We start from the raw sequence: 21,059 nt of genomic DNA, 5'->3' as shown, positions 1-21,059 counted from the left end.
GACAGTGATACCGGAGAGGCCAGATCTCAGAGTCAGGGGCTGAACCAGTTGTGCTCTTGATACCCTTTTAGGTCTAAGCTCCATGACATTTTGATCCTAATTCCAAAAAACTTTAAAGTACCTATAACTTCTGGGAAATTTTTATGCAGTCATCCATCCTGCATTGGATTGGTAAAATATTATTAATTTCCTCTCGTAAAGAGGCCTTGAATGCAGGTGGTTAAAATGGCCGGGGAGAAAAGACAGCCATTGTTAATCTGAGCACAGCTGGACCGCTGTTGCATGTCAGGTGACACTCTTATTTATGCATTTGTCTCTGAATACATTTACTACATGCAGCAAAAGAATGGAGAATTGTGTATTTCAAATGAATGGCCAGATTTATGTCCAGAAGGCATCCTTTATGCACAGCGCTCCTGTCTGTAATAGAGTTAAAATCCACTACACTAAAACTCCCAGAAATCCCCAATGTTCTGTGTTGCCTTGAACTTTATATAAACAGATGTTTTGACCATCTGGGTTTAGGTTAGGAAAGACATGAGTATCCATTTATTAATAATGAAGTCAAGTTCTTCTCAGTTTTTAATATTCAACAATATTGTTATTCAAAGGAATTAAGTGTCATGACTGTGGCTCGTTTCGTATCTGCAGATGGAGTTCAACGAGAAGGAATTGCGAAGAGAAATAAGCTACGCAATCAAAAACATCCATGGTATCAGGCAAGTGATTCACATTTTCCTTGTCTCGGTTCGAGCTACTAAAAGAAGATTAATGTTTATAAGTGGCTGGTGAAGTAGCCTTTCATCATCAGAGCAGAGTAGAGCATGGAGGTGGGAGGAAGAAATAGGAGACTCTCACTTGAGTTGAATGGTCAGTTCCTGTATTGTCATACCCGCAGAAGAAGCCTTTTCAATAAAAAAAAAAAAGGAGAAACGCTTCCTGCGCTCAGAGCGCTGTGCTCTGTACAGTTAGGGACTCGCCAGTGAGCAGGACGCTTTCTCCAGAGCCTTGCGTTTTAGGGACGGAGGCCTGACCTGCGCATAAGGAATCCTTCCTTACCCAGGGACACAACGGAGAAATTTCAGCTGCAGTTGGGGAGAAGATGGGGAAAGACGAATGAAGGTGGTGACTTTCGAGTTGAACCTTGCCTGTAGAGAGAACAAGAATGATTTCAACAGGCGACGGTGTGCTGGGTGTTTACACGCACGTGCATGTGTGCGGAAACACGAGAGGCTGGGAATTGTTGAGGGGAGAGGATAAGAGAAAGGGCTTGAAGTGGAAAGATTAGTGTGAGCAAAGGCATATGGGTAGGGAGGGCAGGAGGGCCTCGTGGACCGGGGAGTCACGCACTTTGACTGGACAGGAGCAAGCGGGACGTGAGGCTGCGAGGGGAGCTTGTCCTTTGTGAGGAAATCCGTGTGAATTTTCCCTTGTATAAAATGGGGTTATTCTGATTTACTTTTTTTTTTATTATGTTACGTTAGTCACCATACAGTACATCATTAGTTTCTGATGTAGGGTTCCATGATTCATTGTGTATAACACCCAGTGCTCATTGACTTTCTTTAAAGCACTTATGGTAAGGAAAAAATGAACGTAAAACACACATTTCTTGAGTTCGGGTACAGAATTTAATGGAGCTTGTATTGAATGTCCTGAATTTAAGGTACTGACCTTAGGTTGCCTACTTCATAGGTGATCCCCCGTGGAGGAGGCGTCCCCTGTCTGTTGGCCACTGTACCTTGGCTTCTGCCATAGGTCAAGACGAGACTATTTTGGGAGCAGAGCCTGAGAGGGCAAAGTTTGACACTGAGTGTACACGTGAAAGGAGTTAATGACATTTAAATCTCTCTCCTTTTAACATTCAGACAGTCTGCTCTGCATGTTGCAAATAGGACAGGTAAACGTGCATTCACAAAGTAAAGGGGAGAAAAACTTCTGTAACCAAATCCAGTCTTTTTCTGACTGTCAGTAGGCTTTCTAAGTTCCCTATTAATTCTATTCTGTGTCCCCCGAATCTCGGATACATTCGGTATAGAAACTGTGTCTTGCTCTTGAGGTGGGCGTGGCTGGTATTCAAACATGTCCGTCTGATGAGTGCAGTGAAACCAAATCACATTTTTGGGGTCAGGAAGCATTTTTTATGGACTTCCTTTACTGTAAAAGTAAAATACAGTATTTTTACTTGGCTTTTAAAACTTACCAGATACATTTTTGCTGAATGTAATTGCAAAAGCTCAGTAATTCCGTTCTGAAGATTTCTGATTTACATGCATACCGAAAGAAGAGATGGGTTGTTATTTATTCTGGAATTAATTTGCCTGTAAGATGATAAGAAGGGCATGGTGTCCTGAGAACAAGACATACTCATGGCATGAGTGCTTAGGCTCTTAAAGACACTTCGTATGAAACGTTTTGTTTCCGGTTGATTGTTAGATATTTGAGTAACAGAAGCCATCTCTGTCCACTGCGGACCTAATCGTCCTTTGTTCTGTAGACACCGCGTGCCAGTGAGGAGCACGGGAGGAAGACAGTCCTTGTGGGGCAAGCAAAGATAAATGCAGTAATGACCTTTCTACCAGGGTAGTAATGGGATGGGCATGCTCAGACCACCGCAATGCAAAAGAGGATGTTGGGGTTCAGAGAAGGAAGACCTTGTCCGTGGCGGGACTGGAGAAGGCGAGCTGGAGGAAGTGGTTGCTTTTGATCTGGGCTTTGAAGCACAGGTGGGACTTGGACGGGCTGAAAGTGTGGGGAGGGTGAAGTGAACCTCATGGACGGAGGCAAAGACAGAAAACGTTAGTGTGAGTGTGTTTGTGGAAAGGCCAGTGGTTGGGTTTGGCCGAGACATGGGGTGCCTGAAAGGGAGGAGGCAAATTACTGAAATGGAAGATTAGGGTCAGACGGGGAGATTTCTAACGTTAGCCCAAACAGTGTGGATCTCGCTCTGCATCCAGTGTGGAGAAACCGCGTGTTGTACGACAGTATGATCACTGCAGTTAGACAGAGAGGTGAGTGTAGGCTGCCGCCGAAGTAAACGATGAGAAGGGACTAGAATAAAGCTGTGGGAAGGGAAGTATGAAAGAAATTTCCTACAAGAAGCACCACAGAATTGAGTGGTGAAGGAGCAAAGTTAATCAAAGAAGGAGAAGCGAGAAGAGGGAGGGAGAAGGGCCTAGGGGTGGGAAGGATCGAGCACCAGGGTCTGGGGCCTACAGGGCACGAGGATACGTGGGGTTCATGGTCCCTCTTATGGTAGCTTTTCTCCACTGGCCTTTTATTTAGATGTCATCATTTTTTCACTTTTTATCTCTTCTTTTTCACTTTTTTTTTTGGTCTTTCTCTCTCTCTCTCTCTCTCTCTCTCTTTCACACCCCCCCCCCACCCCCGCCACACACACCCTGCTTTCCTGAGCTCCTGCCCAGCATGACAAAAGCATTGTTATGACACCAATTTGAATTTATTCTAGCCAGGTGAAAAGATACTTCCTATTTTGGTTACCATTCATTATTTTTGTAAACTCACAATGCAGGCATCCTGGGTCCCAAGCTAGTTCCACTCAACTGCTTCCTTTGCCTCTAGCACCCCAGGACCCCAGACCAGGAACCACTGAGCTCACTATAATACAGCTCTCCTGGAGAGAAGAGATTGCGTAGTCAGGAACACTACTATTTCAGTGTTGACAAAATGAGGATTGTTTTCTGCTCTATGAATGACAAGAGGGGGTTGCTTTTGGAATACTTTAGATATAGAAATGGAAATTTAGGACATCGTTTTTCTCATAGCATTGCTTTTTACTGCTGTGAAACAGTGAGATGAGATGAATTACAGTTACACATTAGTTACAGGTTATATTATTCCAGGCCTGGAAACCTTTTGGGAACTGTTTTTAGGTAATGCTAATCATCTAGAGAATGAAATTTATTATGGAACAGTAGTAGGGAAAATATTGTCATTTGTACCTTTGTAATAACAAATGATACTGTTGGTAGAATAAATTACTGTGTAACTTTTAAACTTGGGTATTACGTGCTTGCTTTAGGTGGCATGCCAATTAAAACCTTTTTCAAAAAAGCACTGGATATTACTTAATTTAAAAAAATCTAATGTCCCGCTTTCTTTCTTATATTTCAGGACAGGGTTGTTTACTCCAGACATGGCATTTGAAGCAATAGTCAAAAAGCAAATCGTAAAACTGAAAGGACCTTCCTTGAAGAGTGTAGATCTGGTCATACAAGAATTAATCAACACTGTCAAGAAGTGCACCAAAAAAGTAAGTGGGAGTTATTTAACTTTCCAACAATCAACTTGGTTTACCCGTCTTTCCCACCCTGCGGCCTCTCTTTCCCTGACCCCTCACTTCGTTGTAAAAGGTAGTATGTTTGCCCAAGGGGAAGGATTGTGAAAAGTTATTGAGTAGGGATTGCTTTCGTGGTAGATGGGCAGAGATGTTGTCTTTTGCCACCCAGTGCCAAATAGGGTTACTTAAACCAGAGAGAGTTTATTTTCATCAGTTAATTTTTTTCCTTATTGTCTTAAACAGGTAAACATCACTTTAGAACAATTAGGTAAATGCCCTAAGCTAAGTTTTCTTATGGTGTATGGATGGGGATAATTGTCAGGGGGAGGGGAACATTGACATTGTGTATATCAGTAAAAAAAATTCTTCTGAATTTTCAATGAAGTCCATTCAAACCCGGACATTTTGGGAAGCAGCAGTGTAATGTAGTAATAAAGACCACAGGCTCTGAGGTCCAATCACCCAGATTCAAATCCTGGCTCTGCTACTTACTTTCTGAGTGACCTTGAGTATCATACTTAACCCCTTCTAGTCTTGTCAGTTTCCTTGTGAAAAGAAGATGATAATAGCAATTCTACCTCCGTGAGGATTCAACAAGATGGTGCCTCAGCCCGTGGGGCACTTAGCACACTGATTAACCATAGCAAGTTGCTCAAGAAATGGTCACTGGTCTATAAATGGCCATTTTAGTAGTGTCCGATACGCTTTACTTTGTGATTTTTGTTGAATCTATGACCTGGAGTAGTGGGGGAGAGTCCCCCACTGGACTCTCCCCCACTGGAGTCCGTGGGGGACTCGTCACTGAGGAACACGCAGGTTTGTGCTGGATTCCACCCATTCTGTGGGGCGGGAAAGGGGATACCCTGTGTTAGAAACCGTAAGAAGGGAGTTCGTGATGATGTTCAGGATAGGACAGGCCTGGCCCCGTGGCAGGCAACACTGGTACTTAATTTCTTGAAAGTAGAGATTGTTCTGGTTTTTGTAGGCTTTGAAAGGCTGCCCTTTCTGTGTGGTTACTACGAGTAACCTCCCTGAAGAGCCAGTGGGAAGGAAGAAAGACAGATAATGTAGATAAATACGAATTTGGTTCCTAGTTACCTGGCAAGAAAATTCAGAGGCGGGACGATGGAAGTAGCGAGAGAGGCGGCCAGCTAAATCCCGGCACGCCGGTGCTGAAAGACAAGGAGAGAAGGGGGGAGTAGCTCGGGGCCCGGAAGTGGCTCTGGAGCCTCAGACTTTTCCTCTAGATCCCTATTCTTCTTCTTCCTTGTTCCTTAATGTCCTAGTTTCTTTCCTCCAAAATGAGAAAAGCCGTAAGAGTTAAGGGACTGAGGAAAGGGACGAGGATGCACGTGGAGAAGAAAAACACCGCAAGCTTTACACCAGCTCTCCACTTGAAAACTCGAAGCCCCTTGATAATACTTCACAGTCGTATCTGTCCTTGCCTATGGCTCAACGTGCAGTTACTCTTGCCACCTGGAGAGTTAAAGCTCTCCTCACTGGCCACGTGATCACCACCCTCAGCCCTTGGGTGTTTTCAGCCAAAAGCTTCCCTTGAGATTGCCCCCGTGCTCCTGTTCCCACCGGGAAAGCGGTCTTTCTCCCAAGGGCCCATTGTGCGGTGTGTGTCCCCAAGCCCGCTGAGCCAGTTGTATCTCTTATTTTAATCATGTACTTGAAATGAAGAGCGAGTGAACTGATCAGACACAGAAAAGACTTGGAGTTTTGCTTCCGGAAACACAGCTTCGGAAAGACTTGGTAAACGTCAGCTATAAAAGCTGTGCTGTTTGTAGGCAGGACGGCGCTGGAAGGAGGTGGGGAGAGTGAGAAAAATCTAGACGGGCTCTGCATTCAGGTTATTTCCCAAGTGTCTTCAGGTTCTCCCTCCACTGTAAAGAAAGCCAAACTGGAAATCATAGATGAAGGATGTGGTTTATGTACGACAGAAGACGCGTAACTCCAATCGGCAGACCCATGTGCAGAGAACAGGCCTTGGCCTCACATCAGAAGATTGGCACATGTGTGTACATTTATGTTTTAAGTTATATAGAGTGTTTATGGTATGTATGAATCATTTTTTTTTTTATCATTTCCCATTGTATCCAACTTGCAGGAAAACCAGCAGTCAGTCCGATGGCACGGGAAGAGACAGCTTGTTCCTGGACGCTTTTTGGCTTCTATTCTTTTGTTCTCCACCCTTTGAACCTCCTTTTCCATTATGCTTTCTGGATCAATGGTAGTTGTCTTCTCAAAACACTGTGTATTTTGTCTTAGATAAAACCTCTCTTTCTCCCTGAGATTATAGCTTACCCTGCCTCTCTCCTCACTGAGCGGTACTTATGGGCTCAAACCTGAAGAATCAAGGGCCCGCATCAGGCTTGACATCTGCCTCCTCCTTCTGTGGCTTCCAAACGTGATGCCTGCAGTGTCCTGTAAAACTCGTCAGTAAAGGCCCTAATGGTACCAGCTCCGCTTCTCCCCTGGACTCGCTGTCACCATCACATCCTAGTCACTCCCTTGCCTTTGTCAGGATATTCAGAACCTCGCTCACACGTTTCCTCTTCATGATAAGTTCGCCTTCAACGTGGATGATTTCAGTAGGGATCCATGTAGAGATCGCGCCCAACACCCAACGCTGCTGTTCTTTGAGATCTTTGACTCTAGTGTCTCTCTATTCATTCCGCACTAGTGGGATGATTTTTTTTTCTTTTTTTATTTCCATGACCTCTTGTGGTCCTTGTCATCATTGACAAACGTTGTACCAGGACATCCTTCAGAAATTTCAAACTGTAAATCTAAGGTTTTCGGAATGCTGACCACCCGTCCTAACTTCTTTAGGTTTTCAGTCAGTTGGAAAATCGGGAGAAAAGCTTAGACGAGGACTGGAACTTAGTACGCACCTTGCTGCAGACAAATCGAGATTGGAAAACGTGCCCCCGACTTGCTGTTGAAGGGGGAGCCTCCGGTTTCTTCCTCTTCCTACAGCAAACCTTAAAGCCCGCGGTGGCGGAGAGAGTTAGATGGGCGCCCACGAGGAGTACAGAGCGGTCTGGCTCTGCCTCCGCCTGCGGGAAGGTAAACCAGTAGGAGTCGGACACCCACGTGTGAGCAGTGACTCGGCGCGCCCGCCCTGCCCGAGCGAGAGCTGAGGACTGACGTGTGTCAGGTTCTCGCCATCTTCCCGGGCACCATGACCCCCCCCCCCTTTTTCCTGTGAGCTGGAGGAAATAGTAGACGTTTCTTCCCCAGGACTTCCCCAAGAGGGCCGAAGCGTTGGGGGAAGTTCCTCCCTTACCAGGGAGGCGGGAGGCGTGCGGGGACGGTTCTTCCCGGGCTAACGCTCTGCCCCGAGCTCTCAGCCTTCCGCTTCTCTCCCCCATAACCACGCTCTGCTTCCCGGGGTCACTCTTACTTTAAGTAATGATGTCACGGAGAGAACAGCCGCCATACATGGGAAGATGCACTTCCCAGACGTCCTGGTATCCCAGCCCGGCTCCTCCTCCCCCGTCTCTGCTGAGGTGGTTTCGCCGTGTCGGGCCGCGCCCCTCTCCGTGCTCTCACCCTCCTAAGGAGCTTATTCTTTTGATTCTTCTTTTTCTTAAATCATCACTTTCTCTGTTGCATTAAAAAAAAACAAACAAACTCTACTAACTTAAAAGTAGTAACAACAATAACTACCTTATTCTCCTCCTTTTCTTCACGTGAAACCTCCTTGGGGAAAAAGCAGTTTCCACGTGCTGACTTTGTTTCCTTATCTCTAGTCAAGCCGGAACTCCTCGAAGCGCGGTTTCCACGCCGCTACCCTACCGAGCAGGGCTGGGAAAGGTCCACGGACCCCGACGACCCCGACGGCTCAGCCCGCGCTCGCTCCCGACGCCGCGCTCGCTCCCGACGCCGCGCCCGCTCCCGACGCCGCGCCCGCTCCCGACGCCGCGCCCGCTCCCGACGCCGCGCCCGCTCCCGACGCCGCGCCCGCTCCCGACGCCGCGCCCGCTCCCGACGCCGCGCCCGCTGCGTTCTGAAGCTGCCACCGCCTCTCGTGGCTTCTCTTCCATCTTCCTCATCATCTTTCTCGATCCCTCCTCTGTCTGCTTTAGGACTTTGTCCACCCTTCTTGCCTCTGGACACCGGAATCACACAGAGCTCTCTCCTGGTTTTCTTCTCGTCTTACTGTCCTTTCTCCCTTCAAATGTTGTTGATCCCCAAACCCGCAGCGGCGGCTCAAGGCTCTTCACAGAAACGCTCCGTCCGCGCCCCACTCTCCTGCCTCGTTCTCTTCCAACTTACGGCCCTGGACGGTTGCTTCTTCTTCTTCTTTTTTTTAAACTAGGTTAGTCCAGTGGCCTCCTGACTAGTTTCTCGACCTCCAGGCTAGCCACCGTCAAATCCGTCCTCCCCACTGCTGTCCAAGCGGCCGCGCTAAAACAGAGACCTGTGTCTCGCCTTGTCCCTCAAAATTATGCAGTGGCTCCTCGTATTTTGAGAGTAAGGTACAGATCATTCCCAGTTGCTCTCACTGTCACGTGTGATCCCTGAATACACGTCTTGACCTACCTCTGCCGTCAGCTCATGCTTGCTTCCGCCGGTCCAAGTGATTTCCGCCGTCCTCATGGGATTTTCAAGCCTTTATCGCTCACACACGAATGTCTCCTCCTCCTCTTGTCTTCACCTGCCATCCCCTCTCATTATTTAATGCTCCAGCTCAACCGTCATCATTTTCCTAAGAAACCTGCCTGCAGGGTCTCTGTGGGTCTCTGTGGGTCTCTGTGAGTCTCTGTGGGTCTCTGTGAGTCTCTGTGGGTCTCTTTGGGTCTGTGGGTCTCTTTGGGTCTCTGTGAGTCTCTGTGGGTCTCTGTGAGTCTCTGTGGGTCTCTGTGGGTCTCTGTGAGTCTCTGTGGGTCTCTGTGAGTCTCTGTGGGTCTCTGTGGGTCTCTGTGAGTCTCTGTGGGTCTCTGTGAGTCTCTGTGGGTCTCTGTGGGTCTCTGTGAGTCTCTGTGAGTCTCTGTGGGTCTCTGTGAGTCTCTGTGGGTCTCTGTGGGTCTCTGTGAGTCTCTGTGGGTCTCTGTGGGTCTCTGTGGGTCTTTGTGCGTCTTCTCCCGATCTCTCTCCTACTCCCGTTTCAGTGCTTTCGTGGGCACCCTCTGTTTTCTTCTGTCACAGCATTTATGATCCCACATTGTGGTTTATTTGTAATTTATTCGTTTAGGTGAATGTCTCTTCCTGTTGATTATAAGCTCCTTTAAAAAAAAAGCTGTGTCTTTTATCTTCTTATTCTTGGCTTCTAACATAAGGACTAACCCTCTAGCAGTCGCATTCTCTAAATACTTATTAACAATTTAGATATTCTAAAGTTAACCTGATGCTGAAGAAATCTGTACTTGGTTTTATTTTTTATTTTATTTTTTTAAAGATTTTATTTATTTGCCAGAGAGAGAGAATACACACAAGCAGGCAGAGAGGCAGGCAGAGGCAGTGAGAGAAGCAGGCTCCCTGCGCTGCAAGGAGCCCCATGCAGGACTCGATCTCAGGACCCTGGGATCATGACCCGAGCCGAAGGGAGTGGCTCAACCAACTGAGCCACCCAGGTGCCCCTGTACTTGTTTTTAGAAGAATATTTTGGTCAGTCCTTTTAAAATAATAAAATTAGGGCAGGTTTTCTTTTCTTTAATTTTCCTTATTTCTCATTTTGATGTTTCTTGCCTTTTGCCCTATTATCTTTACCTCTAAGTTCTTTTAGTTTAAAACTGGTCTAATTAAAATCTCTTGCAAAGCAAAATAATCTTAATTAAAGTTGATTGTACCAGGACTTTATTATTTGACCCTTTTTGCTCGTGAGCCATAGATAACGTGATTATGTAACTTATCATCCAATCTACGACTCTTTTGAGATTGAAAGGGAGAGCTATTAAGATGTTCACTGGAGTGTAAGAGGAAAGTAAGACTGCCCCAGGCAATCCGAAAAGCATAGTTTCTCTAGCTGTATTGAGAACTATCTATATGCATGTATACTCTTAAGATAGTAGTTTCATTTATAATATTTTTCACTTTGAATGTTTTCTATGTAAAATATTTAATTTTCTTCCCTTAAGCCACATAAACAAACATCAGTGAAAAACATGGGATTTATGTTTGTTCAAGTAACAAAGCACAAAGCTAGACTCCTAACTTGGGGGAATGCAGTCTTCTCAGATATTTTCTCCCTGTTGTCTCTGGGGCACTGGAGGACAAGACAAGAACATGAGAGCTTTATGAGCTGTTTGACGTCCCTCCAGGGACATGTCAGTTTCAGAATTGCTCTGGTGGGCATTGGCTGTGGTGGGCATTGGCTGTGGTGGGCATTGGTTCTGGTGGGCATTGGCTCTGGTGGGCATTGGCTGTCAGCTGCTCCCCTTTGCCCCCAGCTCTCCAGGGCACCCTTGCAGGGTGCTGAGGTTCTCTCAGGAAGCACTGAGAAGAACATCTTGTTTTTTGACCACAGTTTAGCAACTGTGCCATTTATTGGCCTCTTGGGAAACCACATTCTTGGATGGCCATCATACCAATTAATTGATTTTTTTTTTTAACCCAGCTCAGAAAAAGGAAAAAAATTAAAAAAAGCTTTGCAAGGAAATAGAAAAGATGCCTTAGTTGGCTGTTAGAAATACAAGGAGAATTTTTCATTAAAAAATGCTGTTTGAAGAAATGCTGAAATGTGTGGCCTGTTAAGTGAGTAAATGTCTTGTTCCGAGTACACGTACTAATCAAGTGAATCGAAAGTCCTCAGCGTGGATTTCAAGGTCCTACGTGATCTTGATCCCTTCTCATCTCTAGGCTCCTCCCACTTGCCCCTCGGTCCATCCCAGCGACACTGGTCTCCCTGTTTCTTCAACAGGGCAAGGAGAGAAGATGGCAGGGCCTTTGTCCTTCTCATTGTCAATGTTGGAAAAGCCCTGCCTCGAGATATTTGTGTGGATCACCCTGTTGCTTCTTTTCAAGTCCCTCCTCAAATGCTCCCGAATCCGAGTCCTTCTCTGACTTTTCTGTCTACACTTATTTGTGCCTCCTTTCAGACACGCGCACGTGCAGCACTCCTCATCCACTCACCAAACTTCGTTTTCTGTGTGGCACCTATGACCACATGGATTATACTCTGTATGTCTTTTGTTTTTCTCAATAAAAAATTTTCCCATTTACCTCTTTATTCTATTTTTTGACCTTTATTCTAGAATTATTTCTCATCTTTGATCACCTTTGTAAATGTGGATCTTCTGTTTTTCCTTTTTTTCATAATAAATGTGATTATTTCATAATAATAGATAAGTATTTTCTCATTTCCTGAATGAATCTAGCATTATGCTGTACATGAATAAAGGATTACTAGGATTTGTGGGTAGGTTTTAATTCACAGAAATGAAACAAAATTATTGTATGCTTTAATGAGCAGTAAAATCATTATTGCTACTCCGTTTGTAGTGAGTGGCCAACATTGCAAAGTTTATGGCTTTTGGATCAAAACAGAACCCATACCTTTAGGTTAGCCAAACCAATCAACTCAAGTCATGTGCATAAAAAAATTTTTTTTTGGTCTTTGGTTGATTTTTCTCCATTTATGTTTGGTATGGAACTATGGACAGCTGGTACCTAATAATCTGAGTCTTTGCTTGAGGCAGTGAACCCGTTACTCTTAAAGGTGTGGAAATCTTGCCTCACCTTGTGTTTGTTCCAAGAGAAACCTAATAGCATGGCTCTCGTGATCTGATTAATCAATGGTTAGTAACTTTTATAAGTGTATAATTTTTGTTTTATTGGCTAGAAAGGCCATTCAAGTGTTATTTTTCCCCCCAAGAGAAAAATGTGCTCCTTGCTTAAAAAGGAAATTTTTATATTGAGGTACCACCAAAATAATTAAATGCTACCCTAAATAATACTTAAAGTATTAGCTTTTATTAAAACATTTTTTGTATTAAAAAACATTTGATACTACTTTCTCTCAGACCATAATTAAACTTTTCTCTCAGAATTGTATATTTAAAGTTTTTCTTCCTAACGTCATATGTATTGCATTCTTTCTACATTGAATATTCCTTATTACTTAAGAGTAGTCAGTATAATTTTAACAATATGCTGTTTAGAAGTAATTTGTCCTTTGGTCGATGTCCAGCTCTGTCTGGAAGCTTCACTGTCATGATTTCAGCATCAAATCTTCTGAGGCCTTTTCAGAGCAGGTTTAGCCATTTATTTTTGTGTGTTTTCCCTTGATTTTTATAAGATATTTCTCTCTGGTGTGACAGTTTATCTATATAGTCAATCTGCCACTCAAGACTTTTTTTTAAAGATTTTATTATTTATTTGACACAGAGAGAGCGATCACAAGTAGGCAGAGAGGCAGGCAGAGAGACAGGGGGAAGCAGGCTCCCCGCTGAGCAGAGAGCCCGATGCGGGGCTCGATCCCAGAACCCTGGAATCACGACCTGAGCCAAAGGCAGCTGCTTCAACTGACTGAACCACCCAGGTGTCCCACAAGACTGGTTTTTAATATCAGGTAGTTCGACAAAAACTGAGCATCAAGCTGGCTTATGGCAGTTGCCCAATGAATCTTTGTTAAATGAATGATGGTCACGAAATGAATTTAGGAATATAAAGTGAGTATAACCAATAGCAAAATCCTAATTCCTTGATTCTGTACAAATCAATTTCTAGGATATTTAAATAGTTAATAGGGGAATAAATGTCTAAAGATGGTGTCTTCTAGATCAATATTATTTTGGCATACATGATTATAATTTTGATGATTTTGACAAAGTAAGTATATTCTTAGAACTGCAGCCTTTCAATATGGTATTCAGAGCGAAAGAGATCGGAAATTACAATGTTTAAAAATGGTTGAGGAAACTGATTGTGCCTTAAATAAGAAACAACAACGAGAGGCAAGGAATTGACCTGAGCAATCAGAGTCAAGTATTTTTTAAAACAAAGAAAAGGGTTACGCAAACTGAGCGGGAGCTCCCGCTGAAGGAACTCACGACGTGTGGCGGGAAGCCTGACCGGAGATCACTCAGAATGTGAGCGGGACATTTGCCTTCTTCTTACATATATTGTGAGAAGGATCGGGACTGCAGTGCTTCGTTTGAGAGCCAGCAGTTCAAGCCAGCATTTTGCCTCTTAACGCTTCTGCAGTCTTCCCAGATCACCCAGCTAGACAGAAGCCATACCAGCTGCGTTACTGCCTTCAGCAGTGCCTCGGCCCTGCTCTGCCTCGTGTCCCCTTCGACATTTCTCTTCCTTTGCCTCCATGAGGCCGGTTCTCTCAGTGTCTTCTCTTCCCCTTTTGTTCCACTTAGAATTTAGACTCATTTACTTTCCAGTTGTCTCAATTCTGGGTATAAAGTTATGGCTCTGGTGGGCTCCTCTCCTGGTGAAATTAATCCCATGGATACTAAGCTTAGAAAGGTCAGGACACACACACACACACACACACACACACACACGCACGCACGATCAAACTTACGGTCACAGCCAGTAGATGGGAGGGTTCTTGGGTGATTCAACTTCTTGGGATATTCTTGCCATTTTGGCCTTTGTCTGACTTAGTGATGGTGGCCTACCAGCCTGGGGTCCTGCAACTACCCAATATGTTTTTTTGTGAATAAAAATTTGTAGTGCCACTCTTTGGTGTTTTAAAAATAACCTGCTATCATGCATTTGCTGAATGCCGTAGAAGGCATGTCTGTTCTCAGAAGAGCACCATCGCTGTGCCCCCATTTTTCTGCAGGCTTGCGATTCTGTGTTTGTGTGGCTGTTGTCAAAAGCAAAGACTCACTGTTAGCTTGGGAGGCGCTGAGCGCAGAGGGGAAGCAGGGGCCCTGGTGGCCTAGGCCAGGCTAGTGGTTAGGGTCAGATACACCGCCCAGGTTTGCACTGGTCAGGGAGACTGACTGGTGTGGATTGGCTCTCTCTTCTATACTTACAACTTTTTGCAGGCCCCACAAAAAATAACTTAGAATATTCTCAAAATATAAAAGGGCTCTGGGATTGTAGAACTTTTCTGGGAGAATGCTCCCAAAACTTGAAGTGGAAGCTCTGTTTGTGTCCTGCAGTCATTCATGAGATAAGCTCCCAAATGAGCATACATCTCGGGACTCAGCTTGGGGTCCCAGTAACAGGGTGATGGTTTGGTGATCTCATGAAGAGACACTGGGCTGGGTTTTTTGAGACAACCAAGGCAACCAGGTTTCTATGCTTTTATTATGATGTTATACAAGCACTCCAGGGTCACTGTAGAAAAATTTGGAGAATATAGTGATCTATAAAGAAAAATATGCAGCTTCCTCATAATCCCATCAGTCAAAGAAGTTATGCCTATTAATATTTTGTAGCATTTACATGCATCTTTTTCTGTGTACAGACAGTAGATAGTAGCTTCAGGAGGTTTAATATTTATTTGTGATTTGTGATTACGATGGTTCCATGAAGATTTGCGGTTTGTTGTCTAGCTAAGACTCTGTGTGTGTGTACAGTTGGTGCATCCAGGGACCTTGTTTGACCATGGAGCAGCCATGGCTTGGGGAGGCCTCGTTCTAATTGCTTAAAGTTAGGAGAATATTAGGTGCTGCAGCGTTACTTAAGGATTTTGAGATTTGTTAGGTCTTAGGTTACATCCTTGAAGGATATCAAGGTATATGATGGCCCGTGACTATGTGTAGGTGTGTGTGTGCTCGTGTGTCATCACGTTATACAGTTAGGAGCCTAATTTTGTACACTTAGTCTCATATTATATTATATTATTTTATATTATTACTTATATTTATGTTATACATATATAATATAAATATATACATTATATTATTTTATAATATATATCATATTATATCATAAACCCTTTACCATGTTTTTAGATAATACTTAGGAATTGGATAGAATAAAAAAATTAGGTATTGAATATTATTTGAAGTGACTAATTATGTCCCATAAGTGGGTCTACCTTAGCTTATTTAATGTCATTAGAGTTAGAGACTCAAGTGGTTTGAAGAGTTTTATTCATTCATTTGTTCTATTGCTGCTATTCCAAGTAATACTGCAATGAAAGTCCTTATTATTTTATCTCAGAATCATGTGAAGTAATTAGGTGAACAGATGTATAAATGGATGGCTTTGAGACTTTGATACATATTGCCAAGGCGCTTTCCAGAAGGATCATTCTGTCACTTCTTCAGCAGGTTTAAACTGCGCTAGTTTTGGTATACCTTCATTTGTAGTAAGGATTATAAAAGTAATTACAGCAGTTTGACAACGATAGTTACTATCTTTCTTTGCATTACTTTGATCACTCGTGCAGTTTAATACTTTTCTTCTGCTTACTGATCATTAAATTCCTTTTTTAATAAAATCCTATTCTTTGCCGGTTTTTATATTAATGGTATTCTTATTAATTTGCAAGTGCTTTTTAAAAAATTTTTGGCAAGTGCTTTAAATAAGAATTGGAATTAACCTTTCGCCGGTCCTAAGTCACAAAATTGTGCCCTTCTCTCCATTCGGTTGTTGCCATCCCAGACCGGGTCACCATCATTTCCCATCTGAACTGCTTCAGCAGCCAGAATGCGTAGCAGGTCTGCAAGGACCCCCGAGCTGACCCGTTTATCCTTCTAGCTTCGCAGTCGGATCATCTTCCTCGCTCTCTGCTCTGATCTTCCTTTATTTCTTTGACCAGTCATTGTCTCTGTGCCACAGTGTCTTCACACGTTCTCTGCTTGGAGAGCTCCGTTTCCCCCGCAACTGTCCCTGCACTTTACCCGACTGGGGCCTTCTCGTCGGGCGGCCTTCAGCATTCTCACAGGGTCCCATTGTTGTTCTTCCTTACATTGAAAACAACTATGATAATTCATTTCCCATTGTAAAATAAACTTTTGATAATTACCTGCATAATTTAGATGGGATGAATGATTGATTGAGTTATTTGTGTAGACACAAACACATCTGTTAGGAAAGAATTTAAAAAATATCTCTGTGGTTCATGGAATGAATCCTTCTCAAAGAGTGGCGGGCAACACAAGGGGCTCTGGAGTCTGAGGACTTGGGTCGGAATCCTGGACCCACCCATTCTGAGCTGTTTACTCTTGGGCAAGTTACTTAACCTCTCTGGGCTTTACTTTTTTCCTTTGTAAACTGAGATTAATAATAGAATCGATCTTTTATCATTGTTGTGAAATTTGAATGAGAGAATTCATGAGGTGTTTAGCACAGCCTAGAACATGGCAAGTACTCTACAAATGTGAGTAATTATTCTCCTTTTCATCCTCATTTCCATCTTCCTTATCTTTGAACTTTATCGAGTGCCACCTCTGTAGAGCATAGTAGTGGATGGTATTTGGGTTTCTGGGTTGTTGTTTTTTTTCAGGGAATCTCTCTACTGGTTGTAAAGTGTTTCCTATCAGATAATGTAGTTATTTGGATTATGGTTTGTGGACCCCTCCTGTCACTCTGCCATTTTTCTTTAGGATATTTTACTTTTGCTTCCAGATTTGCAATACGGACCTTCTGTAAGAGAAAATAATTTATCTTTGCTGCTTTTTTTGAAGCATAACTTTTTGAGTATTAACACTCAGATCTGTGTCTCTTAACAGCTGGCCAACTTCCCCAGACTCTGTGAGGAAACAGAAAGGATCGTTGCCAACCACATTCGCGAACGAGAAGGGAAGACAAAGGACCAGGTGAGGGGAGGTTTCCTTGGCGGGCAGGGTCCTTGTGGGGAGTGGAAGGTCTCTCTCCAGGGCTGTCTGATGGTCTCCAACAGTTGGCCTCTCTCTGAATGGAAAAAAGGCACTGGGAACACAACCGCATATGTTTATTTGTACTTATTTATGAATTTTATCCGTGTGTTGCTATGCTAACATCTTGTGTATGTTAAAAATATAAACAAGTGTAAAAACTTGAGAAGAGTGGCATTTTGAAAGCAGTAGTAGGAGTTCTGTTATTTGTTTTTCCCTCAGTGTGCCGTGGATCATCGTGTGTACCCCTAGCATGTACTCACCCCACTTTGAAAATCAAGAACCCAGACACACACGTTTTTTCTTGAAGCAGGGGTTCTTAACCTTTAATGTGCCCACAGATGGGTATCATATATTCATATTCCATATTCATAAATTCCAAAAATGTTATGCACAATGTTTGGTGTTTGTGACTTCTTTTCTGAGGTGCTTATCCATGGAACCTATGATTGGAAAACAAAATGTTTAAAAACAGCTCTTTTAAACATTTCTGTTTAGTAAAAACATATGGCATGTAAGGCGTGACCTTAAAATTATCTTCTAATCCTATTAGCTCTGTAAATTAAAAAGATTATTTTATGGGAAGATAATACATTAAAAAAGAAAAGCTAAAAACTATGTGAAAATAATACAAGCTTCTGAAATTTAGGTAGATTTTGTTCTTGGATATTTAGAAAACATTATAATGGGAAGCACGGAGGTTTTCAAGTGCTCTTGGATTCCAGGACACAGCTGTGACAGCACGGAGAGGACACTGGACCCAGGCCATGTGTTCTCCACAAAATAACAGCATGTTCCTGTGAAAATCACTCCTCAGGACTGTTGTTTTCTCATGTACAACATTGGGATGTTGGTCCGTATGATCTCAGAAGTCTCTCTAAGTTAGAACTCCAAGATTTTTGTGCTTCTTAGGTGAGTTAGAAAGGTGGAGAGGCATAGCCAGGGGAAAAAAGGAGGCAGGCAAAATAGAAGAGCGAGACAAAGTGCAGGGAGAGAGATGCAGGCAACCTGCCACCGACGTGCCTGCAGGGGTGCGGAGGGCTTGTGGGGGGGGGAGGGGTGGCAGGAGAAAGTGAAGAGACAGAAGGACGGAGGCCCAGTAGGTTGGGATATTTGATTCAGTAACAGCTCGCTCTCTGCTTGAGCTATGGGATTCATTGCTACTACATTTTACCATTGTGCTTTGAAAGTTAATTAACCATTATTTATAGTTTTCACTTGTTTTCCAGCTTCTGCACCCTTGGATAGCTACAACAGCCAAAAGAGAAAAAAATAGGCGTTGTGACTTAGTAGAAATAAACAAACTAATGTTAACTCATGAGCCAATGAAATGAAGCCAAGGGCCAGACATAAAATCCCACCGCCCAGAGATCCCCCGCACATCTAATGTCCTGGCTGCTGTCGGACCAAGGAAACTTAAGTTCCAGTATCAGTCATACTCCTGACTTAAAGTCAGTAAGATAACCGTTTTACTTTAGTATCTTTGTAAAACTCAAGGCATAATATATCCCACTTAACTCTTAGGAATCGTATGTAAAAAACAATATTGAAGAAAAAGTAGTACAAGTATTATCTTAATTATAAGCAGCTGTTAACCTCTTCATGTTTCATGTTTTAGAGTTTTTGTTTTCCTAAAATGAGACTCTCAGACAGCGTTGTTGTTAGGATTGTGGGCTTCCGGTTCAGCCTGCCTGAGCTCGAATGCAAGCCATCTCGTTACTTTCTGTGTAAGTAACAAGGTACTAGATGTCTCATGCTTCAGTTTCCCCATCTTAACGTGGGGTAATAATGTCGGTTAACTCGGAAGCTTTTGTGACGATGACGTGAAGTCACCCACGTACAGCTCTTAGTTCTTCATTAATTTTAGTGGTTTTTGTTGTTTTTCCTGAAGAGCTGTGACACATAGTGTCTGTGAGAAAGAATTGCCTTTCCTGATTTCAAGAGAGGTTGTCTTCCATCTGCAACTCTGAGGTAGTGATGAATCCGCTCTCCAAGTGGGCGATAAAGGATGGAGCAGGCGTCTGTCTCCGAAGCGGCCATCTTGGATGGGCTGGTCGGACAGTGAGTCAGTTAAGGACTTGGAGAAGCTGGTGCTTGACACCTGTGACATGGACCTGTGCAGCATAGCAAGACCACGCATGTTCTTAGCCATGGGAATATGTCCGTGTGTATAGATCTCACGTGGGAGTTCCGAACTCTGTGCTGCTTTGGGTCACGTGATGCTTCTGACTAGCTGGTCAGAGGGTGACCCATCTCCGCCAGCCTCTGTACCAGAAATGCTTTGAGGTGTTCCTGTAGTTAGTTCTCAGTTTAAAAAATTTTTAAGAACACTATTAGCGGCCTCTGCTCTGGAGGCTTTGCACGGGGGTGAAAGTCTTCATGATTTAAATATATATATATTTAAATCATAAATATAATATATTTAAATCATAATATAATATAATATAATATATAATATATAATATATAATATATATAATATATAATATAAATCATAAATAATATGATTTATAAATCATAATATATTTAAATCATAAATAAACATATATTTAAATAAATAAATAAATATATATATATATATGGGGAAACCATAAATCTGTGAATTTTTTTCTCAAACAGTTTTTTCAAACATCTATGTGTGTCTGCTCGTCTTCCAGTATGTGTCACTGCCTGTGAAGGTGGCTGACTTTGTGGCGATTACTGCTAGCAGGGGTAGCTTTGCTTTTCTTTAACTCAGTATTCAATAACTGTGGCTAAAAAGGCAGTGAGAAACTCTGAGAAAGTGAAAAAGTGGGGAAAAAATGTACTATTTTCCTTTTCATCCCCCACATGCGACCTGGCTCTTTTCCTAGGATGAACACAGACTCCCAGTTTCCAGGAATATGAATGAGAGCAGCCATAGTTTTTATTTTTTTTCTACTTTTTTCCTATACTGCAGTCCAAGTTAATGTGCATGAACGGCCAAGATATTCATGACAACCTTAGGCAGTGTTGAGAGTTATGTAGATATTTGGCTCTTTATGGTGGCAATGATTTATCTGTGCTTAAACATTATGGTTTATTGATATAAACCCTTGGCCAAACAGATTTGGGAGTGTGACAGTTAACAGAATCTGGCTTCATTGTAGGGAGAATGGAGGCGATACCACGGATAATCTAATAACGACAACTCCTCCTGACTCTGTAGTTTCATTCATTAAGAGAAGAAATGAAACTGTATCTGAGGATAGGAAACTTTTCACGCAAGGACGGTGTTAGTGACCATACCTTGACTTTGTGATTGGTAGTGGGGATGGATTGGGGGTGATCCGTTTCTTCTCTCTGGCAGGTCCCCTTGGGACTCAGAGATGACCGGCTGAGACTGGCCGTGAAAGCAAAGCCTTAGAGCTCACAGCACTGGGTAGTGAGAGACAACAAGTGGCCAGGTACTAATTATATGGTAATAAATTGCTCCTTTTAAAGCAAAGGCTTCTTCAGGGGTGGTAGAAATGATAAATTCAGAGCCACAAACACTTCCTGGCCACCAGCTGTGTGTACCGTGCTAGATTACGGGTGTACAGTGGTGAACGAAACAAGGTAAATCCTGCTTCCGTGGGGCTCCGTGCACTCTGGCAGAGAAGCAAAACATCAAACAAAATATGTGCGAATAATCAGTTACATTTGTGGTGTATACAATAAGTAAAAGGTGTTAAGGTGCGGTGTACATATAAAATATAATAGGATCGATAGTCTACATGACAGTAATAGCTTGATCCAGTCTGGTTTGGGGGGGGTACAGGTTGAGGATCTGAGAAGGCTTTCCTGGGGAAGTACTCTCTGGGAAGCATGATATAGACCGTGTCCGTGAGCCATTATTAGGGGGGCGCTGATGCCCTCTGATATCATCTTCAGTGGAGGGAGGCCGTGCGACTATGCCTGCTGTGTTTATCAGATGTTCATTCAACAGAGTCAAAGTGGAGGGCTCTGGAGGTATGTGGGCAAGGACTCTTTTTTTTAAAGATTTTATTGATTTATTTG

General features: G+C 43.2%; 1 protein-coding gene across 3 annotated transcripts in view; it reads left to right on the top strand.

Annotated features, from left to right (window-relative positions):
- DNM3 (dynamin 3) overlaps positions 1–21,059 on the top strand; it is a gene marked incomplete at its 3' end in the record, with an annotated part of 535,603 nt that overhangs the window by 206,162 nt on the left and 308,382 nt on the right. For all 3 annotated transcript variants that reach the window (XM_080824220.1, XM_080824222.1, XM_080824221.1), the window contains exons 9-11: positions 652–719; positions 4,135–4,273; positions 16,900–16,986. In XM_080824220.1, coding sequence (XP_080680346.1) covers positions 652–719; positions 4,135–4,273; positions 16,900–16,986 — 294 coding nt within the window. The remainder of the gene's footprint in view (positions 1–651; positions 720–4,134; positions 4,274–16,899; positions 16,987–21,059) is intronic.

The sequence above is a fragment of the Martes martes genome (assembly GCF_963455335.1).
Source record: "Martes martes genome assembly, chromosome: 15".
Classification (NCBI taxonomy): domain Eukaryota; kingdom Metazoa; phylum Chordata; class Mammalia; order Carnivora; family Mustelidae; genus Martes; species Martes martes.
The sequence above is the reverse complement of the archived record's forward strand: the minus strand, read 5'-3'. Positions and strand labels throughout refer to the sequence as shown.